Raw genomic sequence first — 17828 nt, forward strand, 5'->3', positions numbered from 1 at the left:
TTCCCCTCGTTGTTGGGGAACGCTCAAAAATAGATTGACGAGTTTTTCTGTGTATCCCCCCGATTGAAAAGTCATGGTCTCTCTAGCTGCCTATTGTTTGGAAACACTGAAACATGGGGAACAACCACAGATGTTACACCGGTCGTGTGAGGTCGTTTCAACGAAAAAGACGCAAGCCACTGCCGTACCGGTGTAACATCTGTGGTTGTTCCCCATGTTTCAGTGTTTCGTACGCGTGTTGAATATGTTGCGACTACCGCTCTCTCCATCATCACCAACGATATGTGCCGGTGCCGGCCGTGCGAGGTCGTTTCAATGAAAAAGACGCAAGCCACTGCCGTACCGGTACCTGAGAAAACTTGCCGTTTTAGGAAGGAGTATAAAAAGTATTGAACTGCTAGTTCGTCGTACAAGCTATATAATAGACGAAGAAAATCTCCACTCCGACATGAAAGCCTTGGCGGTTCTGTGGTCAGAGTGTTGGGCTCTGGGTCAGGTGGTCACGGGTTCGAATACCGCTATACGTTTTTCACTCTTTTTTTCATTGCCTGTACCTTGTTCGAAATGAAAATCCTCGAGCGAATTTTTTTTCACAGGAGGCTCAGTTCGCCATGTTGAATTTATTATTTGCATGATCTAATTTGGAGAATGAATTCTTAAAAACCACGTGTTTTTTTATTGTTGGAACCGGAAACCTGGTCATCTATAAAGGAAGCGTTAGCACCGGCCGACCAAAAAACCGACGGCCCGAGTGACGTTTTTATTTCTTTGTGGAACTAGTCATTGACTGGAACCAGAACCAGAATGCAGGGTTACGTTCCCTTTGACAAATGAGGTTCGTCAAAGCAGAATTTTGTTGATTTTCTCGATGTGAGAGAGTTTTCACATAGTCTCGTCCCATCATTTTCTACCTCATTTACCTTCACCTGTGGCATTGCCATTTCTCAATTAATTCATTGACCTAGATTTAAGATGTAAAAATCTTGTGATTCGCCACCTGATTGTGCCGCACAATATCCACGACATCATTCCTTGTAGTATTGTAATCGTTTTGCTTGGCCGAACTTTGCTTTTGATATCTTTATATACTACATGAATATTCGCCGGGAAAACCTGAGCAAACACATACTGGAAAACATTAACATGTCTCAGTTTCGTATGGCACACGATGAGAGGGGGAGAAGACTGGGAAGATTATACGTCGTAACAATCGTTATCGGGTGAGTAGGCCTCATCTTCATCACAGGCGCTTTCTTCTTCTCGTATTATCGGTGCTAGCAAGAGATAACAAGAAAAATTTGTCACGTTTTCTTGGAGTAATCAAGAATATAACGACGAATCCTTTTCATGATATTCTCATGCTGTTGGGAAGATAAAATGATTGATTTCTCCCCAGAATAACCGTGGTGTGATTAGTTTGTGGTTTGGGGGGGGGGGCATAATTTGATGGTATGGACCTATAAACTTGCCGCCTAGGTATTTCCCAGACGACCACTCTCCAGCGGCAACGTAGGACCATACAATGTATACACCCAATGGTTGTTGGAGAGTGTCTTAGTGCATTGTTGGAGAGTGTCTTAATGCACTGAACCCAGAGTATGCTTCAGACAACTTCGATCACGATGGACCCCAGACCGTAGATCGAAGTTTTATTCATCATTAATGGTTTCGTCGTTAATCTTTAAAACCAGATTCAGTGGCTGTGTCAGTGAGAATGCATACATGATAACTACTGCACTCATGCATTGATTCGGGTTGCCAGTATCGAAATAGTCTGGTGCTCTGTTCATGAATGCGTCAAGACCCCAGTCGCCTAATACAAGGAGACTGAGTATAGTTAGCTTGACATTCACTCCTCAAGTATCATATGTAGAGGTTTTCATCAGCCTTATACATGTACATGTATATGCATTATGGTATCAGGCATCAATAAGCTATCTAGACGAGTCATGTCTTGTCGATCCTGGCTCGTGTAATCGGCCTCGTTCCGCGAATATATATCTCTTGAGTGCCAATTCCCTGTATCCGAGGCTGTTACCAAGGTACCACTAGTTGTTTTTGACAAGTTTCGTGTAGTTTGGTTGAAGCTGGCGATGAGATATCGTGTTTAACAACGCCTACCAGTATTGGAGAAAACTGGTATTGGTATTTGTTAAGCCAATTCATCACGCGGGGAATATCAAGTGTCAAAGAGAAGCTATGGGCAGGAACGAGGAGTACAAATATTGGTATCCAAGTGACTAATATTTAAAAGTTGTTTTCAGATAGATCTGGCCAAAGGTACTTGGCTGACCTCTTGTTACTGAACAGTAATAGTGTGATCACATATAGTAATGTTACACAGTCCTGGGCAGCCGGTGTCATAGTTGACCAGCTTGTTGACACCGTGAAAGAGCATTGATTAGGCCCACCCCAAGGATCTAGTTTTGTGCAACACCACTGTCCTTTGGTAAATGTGATATGGTGACATTTCCTAGTTCAACTGAGTACCTATGGCCAGAACGATATGAAAAACACTATCGAGAGTTAGGAAACTTTGATATATCGCACACCTTCGATCATACTCCGGCGCAGTGATAGTAGCTGCCTTCTTTGCTTGAATACTATGTCTGCTTTGGAGAATGCGCAATCCAGCTGACCACACCCAACCTCGACAATAAACCACGTCCGCAGGAGGCTGCACATTGCAAAGCTGGTATATCCTCAATAAAAGCTGGTACACTTCTTCTTCATGAGTCAGTTGCTTTCATCATCGTTTTGATGTTTATGAGACTGATAAAGTAAGGCCAAAGCTAGGTCGGTGTGTTGAAACCCGGGTGTTGAACAGCGCCGCAAGCACTAGTTAGAACAAAAGAGGAAAAGGGCTCTTGGCGAACAGATGCAAATGAATGAGTTGAATTCCCCTGTAGGCTGCTGAGAAGGAAGTGATATATCCGATGCCATCAGCCAAAACTCAATAATCAGCATGTGTAGTTGGCATGGACAAAGGTGTTCATTGTAAACACGAATACCCCCAAGGTGTTTTCAAAGTCTTAAGAACCTTGGTAATGATTACCGCAAACGTACTAACTTTGCCAGACAAAGTTCACTTGCTAACATTGCCACCACTGAAACAAAGTTATCAACTTTGCCACCTGCTAAAATATCTGCCAGAGACAGAAAAGAGGTACAATGTATTGTTATATCAAAAGGAATTGAAACTCCAGGGGAAACAGTGTCGTCGCATAATATCTATTTCTTGGCGATGTTGAGCATGCTGATTGGAACTCGGCCGCAATGGCATTGTGGTCCATTGCTGTGGTGTTGCCAAGACGTCCTGCTCTCCCCGTTGCTATGCCCTGCTATGCCTGATTTAGGCCTATATGAGTTTGAAGGTGTGTCACTCACACGGCATTAGTAACCATATGCTGCTCGGTGATATGATCTCGGGAATCTGAGGATAGACCTTGATGTGTAGGCTACAGATATTAGGGTAGGGCTGGTGTTTCCTGTTCTCTCTCGTTGGCTGTAAGGCCTTGTATCTGTAGTAGGCGTCGGTATCTAAATGGTGTTCGTTTCTTCATGTCGTAGCTGTCTTCGTTGTCCTCTCGTCCTGCTATTATAATCGTTCCACCTAATCGCTGCTATGTGCGGAAAAGGATCTGTCATCGGCGCGTAAAATCGGTAATTTCAGAGTTTGAGATTGCTATTGACTCGCAGGTCGCTGCCTTCTCGTGTTTCTGTAGTAATCACAAAATATTAGCGTAAGACAAGGATACTGTGGCGAAACCTTAATCAATTCTATCGATCTCCTGTCAACACCAGTGACCAGGGCTGTCATTAAGCCGCGGAAAGAGATTTGGTGTTGCTGGTGACCGTAACCGGATTGGACAAATAATGAGAAAATTGTCGTGAAACTGCCGGTGTACAAGTTTAAAATGTCCTAGGATAGAATGCCCGGGAAACAAAGGATTCTATTATGCGCTTCAGTCTCTGAGCTATTGTTACACCCACGCTCGGCACTCGCGCGATGTGTAACCCACGCTTGGCACTCGCGCGATGTGTAATCCACGCTCGGCACTCGCGCGATGTCATAGCTGCGCTTGGCACTCGCGCGATGTCATAGCCGCGCTTGGCACTCGCGCAATATGTACCCGCAGCTTGGCACATCGTGTGGGTATAATGCATAGAGACCCCGGGCAATGACCAACCACAAGCGACTGCGGTGCTCTAATGCGACATTCGATTTTGATTTGGGCCAACTTCTCCTGATATGTATCGTGGGGATGTAGCTCAGTGGTAGAGCGCTCGCTTTGCATGCGAGAGGCCCCGGGTTCAATCCCCGGCATCTCCAGAGAAATCCTACCTTTTGCATTCACGCTGCCAACAGCCAGACCATTGCTTGGAAATGTCGATGACATGCCGGCATTGGTATCATTCTTTTTTTTGGTGACATTGACCATGAAATTAAATCGAGCAGCAGAATCGAGACTAATTCATCATTTTCACTAGGCAAAACTCCAAGGCGCCATCTTTGTGTTTTATGTCTACATTCTACCGGCCTCGTTTTTAGGGGGCTCATGCACTATTTTTGTTGGCATGCGACATTGCCTGGCCGAGGCCGGTAGCAAAAAGTCAGTGCACGGGCGCAGAATAGCAATACAATGATGGCACCCGTCTGGAAAGGTGCGCCGACAAATGCTACTTTGAGAGAGCGCTGCTGAAACAAGGTCGGGAACCAATCAAACAAGATTTACAAGGCAGTTTTTGACGTTATCTTGGGTCAACCTGTCGACTTATTGACATTCGGAAACCTGCTTGTGTTATGTCAGTGTTTAGACGTGTTTCCATCGTTCTATGGACTGATAACAAGCTGGTCAACATTGTAGTACCTCATCGTGGTTTTGCTGTGGCAACCACGAGACGATAGGGAGGTATCAATAACTATTCTAAAACACCTTACATCAAACAGTAAGAGTGAACACCTCAATTTGTTGAAATAGCGTGGAGGACGACTCAGGTAGAGAGAGCGATCACGCTCAACTAAACTCCTATGCAGTCCATTTCGTCATCCTGATCGTCCATCCTCTCTGTACCGGGCTACAGGACAAGGCCGGTCCACAGCGTCCGGAGTGTACTCTCAACTTGCTCACTTGCGGGTGTTCGGCATTAGCGAGTTTTCGCAAATCCCCCGTAGGCGTTCACGTTGGCCTTTCGGGGGATTTTCGAAACTCCCTATTGTATCGATAACGCCCGTCAGCAGTGTCAGGTCCTGTCATAGAACACACGACCATACACTCATATCTTATCGCAGGCCAAAGCTGATAAGCTTGACAGGTATTTTCATGCCCATTGATAGCCTGCAAGACTAAGACACATTATCTAGTCTCTCGAGATAGTTTTGCGAGGAACCAGGTTTTATCGACAAGTCACCTAAAGCACGTGAGTAAAGTGGTACGTGGCTGATGCACCGTATTCTGTTTCTCAAAGCCGATATTTCGTTACTCTAGCCTCGGAAATCCCAGCCGCCGATTCGAACTATCCACCGGAGCGGCCCGGTATCCTGGTAACCCCCAGCACCACCCACGAGATCGACAGAAACTCAGCGCTAACTAATTCACGTGATCTGTTTATTCCTGACTTCTGTGGAGCATTTTTTAAAATCTTGCTCCTCCCTCATTTTCAGAATATATAGCAGAATCAAGTTCATGACATCAGGCCTCATACCACAAGGGATTATGGTTACAAGGCGTACAGGGTTATGAACTTGAGAGCTCAAGAACTTAAGGATACTATACGTGACAGTGACTTAAGGTACATAAGTTCGTTCAAGGAATCTACTAAGGACACAACTTCGTGAGATTATACGGTAACACGCTTCAGGGATAGCAGTTAGCACAAGTTGGAGAGCATCAAGTTAAGATACCAGTGGCATTAAGAAAGTATCAACACCAGTACAGTGTGTCTTTAGAAATCGGATACGCCTGTTACGAATTTCGTTAAGACTCTAAAGAATTCTTTTCGTTTGGATAACGGTGCGTCTCGTGAAGAGATTTCGTTTCCCAATATTCTCCAAAAGTGTATCAGGAGTTTGAGTACACCCTAAAGAAAAGCATCAAATTGATCCATCCACGCACGATCTTGCAGGAAGTTTCTTCAGTAATCTTCGCTAGGAAGTCTTTCTGGTTTTGTTCTCTTAGCTACTCGGAGTCTTGAGCTTTGGAATTTCAAGTTTGCAAGGGGAACACAGCTTTCACCACGAGGTTTTGGCGCAAATAATATGCTTGAGTGAGGCGTGGAATACATTTAGATTTTGACAGTGCTGCGTCGAGCTGATGCAAATTGCTTGGAACTTTAATCTGATACATGTCCTACTTGACGATTTCTGGCGGTAAATTAGGTGACCGTGACGGTGTAAGCTTCAGCATTGGTGTTCGAAAGCTTCGATGAAGTGGATAGGTGTTTGGAGCGCACAGGAAAGCAACATTTGACATTCTGAATTGATTCCAGGGGTTAATACTCAGAGGAACCCTTGATCTTTGGGTCTACTAAGCGCACGGTTTTCCGGCGTACATGGCGCCGAAAGTTGCATTCTGTGGCATGAAAGCACTCTAAGTAACATTGAATGCGAGATATTTACTCGAGTGACCCGTCACCGACTTACGTTAAGTGAGCTTTCACATCAGTTATCGCAAGCGCAGGCTATTTTCTAATTTACACACCATACATCCATGCTTACGTACGAATATTGATTACTGTTGTAGTCAGGGGGTGGCGTGCTATATCTCGGTTTTATGACACAAATATAGATCTTGAATATCTATATAATATATACTCGTACCGGTATTGATAAACATATATGCTATGGCACAAGAGCAGATATTAAACTACCGCAAGACTGGCATCTTTAAAGCTATAGAACGCGGGGATTTAGTAAAAGTCGAACTCCTCCTAGACGGGATTCCGGTGGACCAAGTCCAGCAGTTGCTGACGAGTCGCTACGAGACTACGTTGCTGTTACGTCGTCCCTCCAATGCCCGGGAGTATTATGTCAAGTTACCGACGCCGCTGATTATGGCCACGGCAGAGTGGTATACAGAGATATTGGAGTATTTAGCGAGTTATAAATTCGGGCTGGATCAGTGTGCTGACGTGGAGGATATGAGTAACTCCCCGACTGTGTACGCAGATGTCCCGGCGCTGTGTTTGGCCGCGATGACCGGGAAGCTCAAGATGGTGCAGAGTCTGGTCAGCCACGGCGCGACCGTAAATCAACAAACGAGCATCGGCGACACAGCGCTTTTTGAATCGTGTTTTGAAGGCCACCTGTCGATTGCGCAATACTTGATCCAAAGTGGTGCCAGTATAGAGCTGGCGAACAAGAAGAAGATTACACCGCTGATGATTGCGAGTTACGCGAATAATTTCAGCATTGTGAAAATGCTGGTGAATTTAGGAGCGAACGTCAACAAGCGGGATGAGAAAGGACGGAATGCCGGATTCTATTGCGTCCCTGCTGGGAACTTGTCAACTTTTCAATTTCTTGTTGAAAATGGCGCCAGCGTTCAACCGGATGCAAGCGGAATGACTGTCCTCATGGAGGCAGCACATCACGGCCATTTTGAAATGGTGAAATACTTCGTGGAGAATTCGGAGAAGTTAGGATTGGATGTGAACGCGTTCGATGCTAAAGGTAGGAATACACTCTTCTATTGTGCAGAGGGAGGGCGTGATGATATATTTCAGTTTCTGGTTACCAGAGCAACCACGATCCGGCCAGCAGACGACGGAAGTACCATCCTGATGGTGTCGGCCTTGAAAGGTCATCACCAGATGGTGCAGTATCTCCTTGACAACACGGAGAACCTTGGCATCGACATCAACAGGAAGGACAACAAGGGCAGAAACTGCCTGTTCTACTGCGTGTCCGGCGGAAATATTGACATTTTTGACAACATACTCCGCCATGACGCCTTGGTCGTGGCCAGCGATGACGGGGTCACACTTCTTATCCAAGCGGCGGGAAAATCGGAGGTCGCATTCGGCCAGCATCTTCTAGATCGCGCCGAAAATATAGGTTTAGATGTCCATGCGAAGGACAAAGATGGCTGGAACGCACTGTTTTATTGCATAGCGAGTGGAAACATGGAACTGTTTACACAAATAATGCACAAAGGGGTGAAACCTAGTATTGCATTGGATGGGCGAAACCTAGTTATGCAAGCAGTTGTTAAGGGCGACATGGAAATCATCCGCCATGTTTTGGTGTGCGCGCCAAAATTTGACATTGACTTGAACGAAGTGGATGACGAAGGAAGGAACGCCCTGTTCTATTGCATTCCCGGGGAGGAATTCGAGGTTTTGAACTTCTTGTTAGAAAATGGCCTCAGCCCGATCCTTGCTAACGACAATACAACACTTTTGATGCACGCGGCTGAAAAAGGCAAAACAAACTTCTGTAGCTATTTACTCGCGCATGCGCAGGAGTTAGAGCTGCACGTGGACCAGATGGATTCGGAGGGTAGAAATGCGTGTTTCTACGCCGCGAAAGGCGGGTACGTTTCCACTCTTGATATGTTATTGTCACGTGGCGCAACCGTGAATAGCTCTGTTCAAGGTCGAAGTCTCCTGATCGAGGCTGCTTCCAGAGGTCATGTCAAGGTCATAGACTACCTATTGGAGCATCACCGCGAAATATTCTTGGACATTAACCAAAAGGACGCTGACGGGAAGACCGCAGCGCTTCATTGCCTTGAGGGAGGATATTTGGAAGCATTCAAATTGCTACATCAAAAAGGATGTACCGTATCGGCGGATAAAAATGGAGTTACGGCTCTAATGATCGCCGCGAGCCAGGATGAGGACTCCAGCCTCCGATTCATACTCAACAATATCGCGGAGTTGAAAATAGACATCGACGCGGTGGATTCCAACGGCGAGAACGCGCTCAACTACGCCAAGAAAGCGAAAAACACCAAAGCAATTGTGGGACTTCTCACCGCGGGGATTTCGCTTCTCGTCTCAAGCGGTGGATACAATATTCTGTTGGACTGCATGAAACTGAAGGACTATGACGTCATGAATTGTTTGCTAGCTTCCGGGATTGATTTGACCGAACCTGTGAATTCTCGAGATAGTTTCGGTTTGAATTCGCTCCACTATTGCCTTGATATGGAGAATCTAAAGTTGTTGGAGACGCTGGGGAAGTACTATGACCCGTACGCGGATGCCGACAATGAGGGGGTCACCTTGCTCATGAAGGCGTGCCGGCAGACCAACCTAGACATCATCAAATACATCGTGGAGGATCTCTATGTTGACGTCCACTGCAAAGACAACACGGGCCGAAATGCCCTGATGCACAGCGTTGAAGCCTCGCAGATCACTAACATGAAATATCTTCTCGCATTCGGCGCCATATTTGAAAATGACAACTCTGGCAGGACGCCAATAATGGCTGCGGTACAAGCGGACGACACCGCAGTGCTCACGCATCTTTTGAAATACAACTTCCGGAAACGCGACGCCATTGTTGACAAGGACAAAAATGGTAAAAACGCGGTTCACTATTGCGCAAAATCGAAATCTGAGGAAACTTTTAAACTTTTGATAAAATACAAATGTCATTTAGACGCGGAGGACCATTCTGGAGAAACGGCGCTTATGGGAGCCTCCAGAAACGCAAATCTAGTCATTGTTCGTCTCCTGATTCAAAATGGTGCCTTCCCAAATGCTAAGAATAAACGGAACCGGAACTCCCTCCATTACTGCTTCGAAAACGAGGCACCGACACTTCCGGTCGTGAAGCTGTTGGTGGAAAGCGGATGTGACCCAAACCAGCGTGATGAAACCGGAAGCACTCCTCTGATGCTGGCCGTGAAGCATGATAATTTACGACCAATCAAATACCTGCTAGAAAATGGTGCCGATCCGACGATGCAGAACAATGAAGGAAGAGACGTCATGGCACTCTGCCCACCAGAGCGTCATGTGATCAAAGTGCTTCTTGGGAAATACACAGGTAAGATAGCATTTACTATCAGCAATCTCCCCCCCCCCCCCTCGGTGACCATGCACCACCTTCCTAAAAAGCAGCATGTTTACGTTTGCCACAGGCTCCCTTATTTGCCAATCAGAAGCCCAGAATCCTGCACCCCGGCACAGTCATTTGTTAGAACCAAACACAATGGAGCATTTACTTAAGACGTCGGGAAAACTTTGTAGAGAGTGGAAATTTTTATTGTTTGCAAAGAACTAAACACAGCATCTTTCATATGTTGTGAATCCACCATCGAAGTTTTTAAAGACTGCTTTGAGCAGAATGTGGAGTCCCTGATTGGTCGATAGAGCAGACATTTTACAAAAATCCCTTCAGGAATAAATCGTGACTGTCTACCTTTAACCTGTATGAAGCGTGTGTACCTTTAAGATGAATTACTATAATTTCCTTGTAACGAGGGCTTTGAAAATGTTTTCATTTAATCAGACCCCAGGATCCTTTATTATTGGTGATTAGAGTAAGCCAAGGGCAAGTAGGCGACAACTCGGGAAATGAAGAAATCCCTCATCAAAGATGGCGAGGCCGGTTATGCCAAGGCAGCTTCCAACATTTCAAAGTACATTTTGAACAGAAAGTGCTTTATCTGTCAGACTGTGGTTGGAACGTGAAGCGCAATACAGAACATGAGAAGTATTTCAGTACAGTTTTTCAATGGTTCAGGTTGAATCCACATGAGTTGGCTGCGTTACTTCGAAGTCAATTTCTACTTCTTCGCCGAGTTTACATGAAGACAGGCGAACAGTGGCTTTACCTCATGTGTAGGACCATGAAATAATTGTACGCCGGCGTGTCAATCTATTGCGTAGCTTTATGAAAAATTGGCTTCCCACCCGTTCAGAACAAAGAGGAAATAGACGGTATTTGTCCAAGATCAAGAGAGACATTCTTTTCATCTTTCTCGTCCAACTCAGCATGGATGAATGACGATCTTTGTGTAATAGACTTATACAGTATAAGCTGTAAGAAAACCACACGTATTGTACAGAAGTGGCGTATACACTCTCCATAATGGTCTCAATGAGGCAGAAAGCTCCGAATGACAATAGCCACAAGATATTGATGCAACCAAACCAACACTGGCAAGCCAATCCTGACATTATCAGAACATCTGAACTTGTGATCAGAATTCGGTTTACACTTGCTTACATTCGAAGTCAAGCCAGCTGCTGTTTTCATAATGCTCAGGGCAGTTACGATCGCTAGAAGAGATAACGGATATATGATTGGTTGTCAGAAAATGACATCATACGTTATACCGAAAATGCTCTGTCTTAATGCCAATGAAATTGGCACAATCAGATTGACTTCTTGAATAAATCAATTTTCTGCGAGCGATTTAATGATGTCAGTTGATTCCGGGGCTTATAATGATGTCAAGGTCGATTAGTTGTGCGGAGGGCATCAATGCTTTTGTGTTTCTGGGCAAGGTTGGCCTTGTCAACACGGGCTGAAGTCATAGAATTCCTCCAGCTATTTTTGTGACAATTCTGACCCACGGCAGCTGGCCATCTGCCTCGACTGTTTTCAATATATCACAGTGTTGTCGAGAGTCCGAGTTGGGGGCTAAAACTGAACAAAAATATCATTATTGAAAGCTATTGACATGACCATTCATTCGAAAGTACTCGGTCAGCACGAACTGATGGGGCCATCAAACCTATTACCTTGACCATTCGTGGGAAAGCTCTCAGTCAATACTTCCTGATGGTACTATGTGTTAACCTTTTGACATGACTATTCTTTGGCAATTTCTCAATCAGCACTTTCTAATGATAATATTATAAAACCTACTGAAGGAAAACTCGCTTGAAAGATCTCAATCACACACACATTCTGAATGTAGCATTGCCATGATCAGTTTACGTTTTGAGGTTCTAAAGTGTCAACACGATTCGGTCATCTCCCCCCGGCCACAATCGAATATCGATGAAAGACAGGTTAATTCTGATGATGAGTTGGTCCTGATCCATGATTGGTCAATATCCACCCCAGGCAGTGGTTACAACTAACGACTTGTTGATTTAACATTTACCACAGAAGGTTTGAAGGGATTTACCATTTTTGCCATGATCAATGGAGGTTTGACGTTTTAAAGGGTTAAAACAATTTAGTCAATGACCCCGGCTTTGATCTGATATCGATGAAACGGTGACAGTTAACGAGAGGGCACTGACTCAAACAGGATTTCGCGCATGACAATACGTCTGTATTGATCGCTTCATCGTTAGATAATGGGGATAATAAACCAGACAACCTATTGAAAATCAAGAGAGGTCCGATTCGTTATCCGCAGTTGACCTTATCAACAGCAAAGATAACCTTTCGTGATCATCCACGTTCGATTGACCAAATCAAGTCGACAAGTGCCGATTTTGATCAGATATCTTGACTGAGGTTGTGTACTGAATCATCGTTTAGAGGCCGTCAAACAAATCTGTAAAGGTCATATCGTCGATTATGGCCAGCTGGGCCCGGTTGTTCAAAGCTCATCCGCTATCTGGTTTGGCGGCCGCTGGACCACTGTGATCTAAGCGTGCCTACAAGTTTGTGCCGTTAGTCTCAGCTACCGCTCTGCTAACGCTGAGTTAGCGGAATCTCAAGGGCTCATGGTCACCTGATCGATTGTTCCACCTACAAAAAGTCAATGTCGCTCGAGATGTCTATTGTAAGGAAACACTGGAATATGGGCAGCAACCGAAAACGTTGCACCGGAAAATTTGGCCACTGGGTGGCTCACAGCCGAGTTTATCGTAACCTACTCTGCACACATCAATCCCATCGACTTGCTTGACGTTTGTTCAATCACGCTATCGTGAATCCTTTTACGTTATTTCTTTATGGCAATCACATCCCTTGGTCACATCCTGTATTCTGAAGACCTCAGCCATTTCATGTGACAAAGGCAAGACGCATGGCCAGCCAGTGATGTCGCCTAATCTCCCAGAATCTGACCATTGTCACCATACCTCCATCCCCGGGCTATCTCTCAAAATTGGCCAGACTTGATTCGCGATATTAACTCGCCACACGGCCTCACATCTCCCGTTCAATTCGCCCACGGTGCGCGATCCGTTACGACGGACACTAACCAAACTGGTGACCAAATGAGTACGAATGTGTGAACGAAAGCGTTAGTCCGGAGTTATATAGGGTTCACGTTGTCACTTGTCAGGATTCACTTGTCACGGCGGTTTAATTGAATTAGGCTTGAAAACACGACGTGAGGGTGAAAAGTGACATCGCGAATCGTATGTAGCCCGCTCTTTGGAAATGACTTGTTCGTTCTTCATATCACGCATGAAAAGTGAACTGTGATACGTTCCATGAGAAAACGTGAACTCTATACCGGTATAATCGCCAGAGTTGCCCTCTTGTAGGACCTCAGTAATTGTATCAAGTCAGCAGCGAAAGGGTTAACTCTCTTTTGTGCGTACCTGATCAGTTATTGTGACCAGCACCAACGGGAGACTTCATATCAATATTGTGTTTGTCCAAGCGTAACGGTCAATACGCTAACTAACGTCATATTTATTGGTGAATCATACGCAGCGATAGATGAATTAGCTGCGAATTGCTTGGCCAGGTCTTGGGGGCTCGGATTGCAGTGATTGCGTTACAAGTGCGACTCGCGGAGGCAGGGGCCATACTGGGCATCTGAGGGGAGGAGGAGGGGAGGGGGGACGACAGGTAAAGATACTGCATGGATCACCTGCGGCGATGGACGAATCAGCTGCGAACTGTGGTCGGCCAGGAGTCGGGCGCTGGGATTGCAGTGATTGGGTTACTAGTGTGACTTAGGGCGGTGCCGGGGACAGTGGGTGGGGGCAGGCCGAGTAAAGACACTGCGTGAATCATCCGTCGCGATAGACCGATTGGCTGTGAATTGCGTGGCCAGGGCCGGGGGTTCGGGGGGGGGGGGGTAGTGTGTAAGGAGAGGGTTGTTTAGTATACAGGTACATATTGATATGGATCTAATCATTGTAGAGAAAGAAGTTGAAAGGTCAGACTAGAATTTTTAAACTAAACAGTATTTACTTAACTTTGTATTGTCTATGTATGAAAAAACGACCTCATCTTCTCGAGCCAATTTCAACAACCTGTCATTAGCGCTCAAAGGGTGAACACTTAGCTCTACTTTGCCATTAATGGTCTCTAATGACACCCAGTGTCAGCCAAAAAGAGCATACGCTGTCATTCCTTATAGTTGCAGATCATAACCTAATTGAAGATGACAGGTGCTCGTCAAGTAGAATCGAATGTCAGCTACACTTACCTCCAAGTACATTTGTGACTTACTCGTGAATCGATTCTCGAGCTTCTTGTACATGTTTTGTAACTGTAAACCGAAAAAGTTTTGCGGACCCGCTGAAGTAAAATCGTGAAAATTATTTTTCCCGAAATTTTCACGAACGACATAAATATAGGCGCGAATATTCGGTGGTTTACTTTATAGTTTAAAAGAATAAGAATCATAAAGGTTCTGCTTTATGACATGAACTACATCACATTATCTCTGCTTTACGCTTTGATCTTCACGGTTTTTCCACGTTTTGTCGTTGAAAGCCATTGACACCATGGTGCTAAATAAGATCATGTTTTGATTTTTATTAACCTTGACTATAACATTGTAACGAAAACGTATTTATCAAGTATGGATTAATCTATACTTCCTACTATGTATAATCTGCTGGATCGCAGTCACATCCAACAGGACGTGTGCACCTCAATTTCCACTGTAATCTATAAAAGAGCTTCGCAATTTGATAATATGTGACACATTGTGGTCTGTGGTTTCGGTGGCCATTTACGTGTAATTTGACACATAATTCGTGATTGTTAGTCCATTTAGTCATTTCATGTCAGATCTTTAGATTCAGATTCAGATCGGCGTTGTCATGAAACCGCGGCGGAATAACTTTACTTGCCGATTAAACCTCCTAAACGGATTATTGCAGAAACATCGTTCCTCTCCGTGTTTCCTCGTAGATCAGACTTCACTCTTAATTAGAAATAAAGCTTTTTGAGATTTTGAAAACTCTTTAATGGTTTTTTTCAGTCAACACGAGAACGCACTCCGTATAAGACCGGAGTTATATATGTTTCCCCGTTTTCACATGTATCGTGTCACTGTTCACTTTTCATGCGTGACATGATCGAAGAGCGGACAAATAATTTCCAAAGAGCGGGCTACATACGATTCACGAGGTCACGTTTCACTCTCACGTCGTGTTAGTTGACTCGTGACAAGCAAATCAAGACAAGTGACAACATGAATCCTACATAACTCCGGCCGAGGAATTTCTTCGAAATGAAATACATTTTTGAGAATCTCAAAGCCTTTAGATTTATTTCATTTTACCGTGAAACCTCGAAGGGTGCTTTGTCCTGGCCGGAAAAAATCTTATGGCTTTTCAGAAGCTCAAAAAGCGGTTTTTCTAAGAACATACCAGTGTATTATATATGTAGTACAAAAAACACATGGCTTATTTCTAGCATGATCAATGTTCCTAATTAAGTTATCATGCATAATTCAGACATAATGACTTCGGATGCATATGTTACGAAGTGGATTTGGCGCGGTAACTCTTAGTAACCGGCTACAAACACAAGCATCTTTGTGTTTATAAATTGATGACTAAACTTGGCAAAAGTATATAGCCGCATGAGAGTCTATAATCGTCATCATTTTGACACCAACATTTGGGGAATTAGAACCATGATTTTCCTTTTTTGGCTTGTAAGCTATAATGTTATTGTCGTCAACTCTATTCCAAACAAATTACTTCAGTATCAAGCCTATGAAGGTATAACTTTATAGACCAACATCAGAATTTTCATTAGCATTAACGTTGGCATGCAGTGTTTCGATTAACGCCCACGCAGCCCAGGAAATGAAAAACAAAAGCGCCACACCCTTCTTCTGCATGTTAAATTTGCGTGTACGGTACCTATATGAACTTCCCCTGTTATTTTAACTGTCTATTTATGGCATTTGATCTCCCCTGTTCAGAAGACCAATAATACGTACACATTTAGAAACGTGTCTGCTCAAAAACCGATATGAAATAGCTGATAGACCTGATTTACAAGTGAGAAACGTCTTCGAGTATAAGCGAACAAACACGTAAAACTATAGCGACGGAAAGACACAAAGGTCGCGAATGCAGGTCAAAGTCTTAAGGGTGACCATAGGTATCGCTAGGTATGGCTAGAAGTTGAAATTCTATAGCAGTTAGAACTCTTTCGAATCGAAAGTGAAAGTGAAAGCCAATTTAAAACTAGGAAGACTAGTACTGTTCTCTAAAAAACAAGGAATAGACTTTCACCATTGAAGTTGGCTTTCACTTCGTTTTGAAAGAGCCAAACAATTTGGAGATTATCGATAAATTCTGTAAGATTTTATGATCTCGACAATTCCATCAAAACTGCTCTCAGAAATCCATTAATGGTGAACACAGCCATAATCAAAGGAATGAAAATCCCCGTCAGGCGACCCGATGGCATAATGTGTAATAATTTCCACAGATTGATCCTAAAATCAGGCAAAAACAGAACATGAAAATTCACTTTCGATAATGGCGAAAGAACCTTCCGGGAACGCAATCGATGATCTCACCACTTCGGCCTTTATGATATCCAATCTCGTGCCTAGGGGTCATTGATTATGCGCCATTTTGACTGTTGACGATGTCGTTGTCTTCACTGATTCTGCGAGATTATCGTCTTTTTTCAGCAGTCGTCCTGTCGTACCCTTAAAATGCTGATTCCATGATAGTATTTTTCGCTTTGATGGCCGCTGCTTCAAACTACATTTTTGTGATTTGGAATTTTTGAAATGCTGCCCGAAATGGAGGTGGGCAAGTGACGAAATGTCCCCCTCTGCGGGAATGCCATTGAAAGTACACCGTCGATTTGGATTTTCGTTCGAAAGTAATCGACTTGTACTTTGTCCGCCTGATTACCCTGAGACTTTAATAAAAGTCATAATTGCTCCGATATAAAGTCTTGTGTTGATGTATCACGTCTGCGCCCCGGGCTGAGATTTTACCGCGGAGTCCCCGAGCAACCATCGATTTGAATAACGTTCTGAGCACCCGACCGTGAATTTTACCATATACTTGTTGATTGTTAGGCAGTGTGACGGTTGGCGTTAACCTTATAAGGACTGGTACTGTTTGTGATAATATTATACAGTGTCGCCTTGTCAAATGGGGCTTCGGCCCCAAGGCTGTGGAATGAACTTCCTCTGTCCATCCGATCGACAGCTGACCTGGGCATCTTCAAGAAGGCATTGAAAACCTATCTTCTTAAATTAGCCTATTTTTAAATCAGTTTTTAATCATGTGGTCCTAAATTGTTTTATTGTTTTATTGCTGTACTTTTAGTACTTTGAGCACATTATTTCTAAGATTGTAAGGTGCCTTTGAGCAATTCGTTGATAAAGGCACCTAAAAATATGTTTTAATAATAATAATAATAATAATAATAATGATAATTGCAGAGTAGACTCTCACATGAAACATATGCTATCATCAGAAAGTTCTCATCTTGAGCTTGCCAATGAGTGGTCATGTCAATAAGTTTACAAATAGTTGCATCGTTAAGTGTTCATCAATAGCTTTTAGGTAAAGGCCTATCGAGCCTTATGAAAGCTATTTCGTGGGGTTTCGCGGGAGAATCTCTGACATCCCTCCAGCTGAACTGAGGGTAGGAGATCATCCATTCCTTGCCAGACACTGCAGACTGCGGGCATTGTCGTGTATGAAACGCGTCAGCTTGGAACTCCAGG

General features: G+C 44.2%; 1 protein-coding gene and 1 non-coding gene across 6 annotated transcripts in view; both read left to right on the forward strand.

Moving 5' to 3' along the window:
- The first annotated feature begins 1079 nt into the window (after positions 1 to 1079).
- The window catches only part of LOC135502925 (serine/threonine-protein phosphatase 6 regulatory ankyrin repeat subunit A-like), a 31271-nt gene continuing 14522 nt past the window's right edge, over positions 1080 to 17828 (forward strand). For 2 of the 5 annotated variants that reach the window (XM_064796127.1, XM_064796131.1), the window contains exons 1-2: positions 5354 to 5433; positions 5666 to 10000. In XM_064796127.1, coding sequence (XP_064652197.1) covers positions 6844 to 10000 — 3157 coding nt within the window. In that variant the 5' untranslated portion in view covers positions 5354 to 5433; positions 5666 to 6843. Of the gene's footprint in view, positions 1221 to 5353; positions 5434 to 5478; positions 10001 to 17828 lie in introns of those variants that run through there. The other 3 variants (XM_064796129.1, XM_064796130.1, XM_064796128.1) reach the window with 3 other exon arrangements.
- On the forward strand, positions 4262 to 4333 carry Trnaa-ugc (transfer RNA alanine (anticodon UGC)). The gene has a single exon. It is a non-coding gene; the product is annotated as a tRNA-Ala (tRNA).

This window comes from Lineus longissimus, chromosome 19, assembly GCF_910592395.1.
Source record: "Lineus longissimus chromosome 19, tnLinLong1.2, whole genome shotgun sequence".
NCBI lineage: Eukaryota > Metazoa > Nemertea > Pilidiophora > Heteronemertea > Lineidae > Lineus > Lineus longissimus.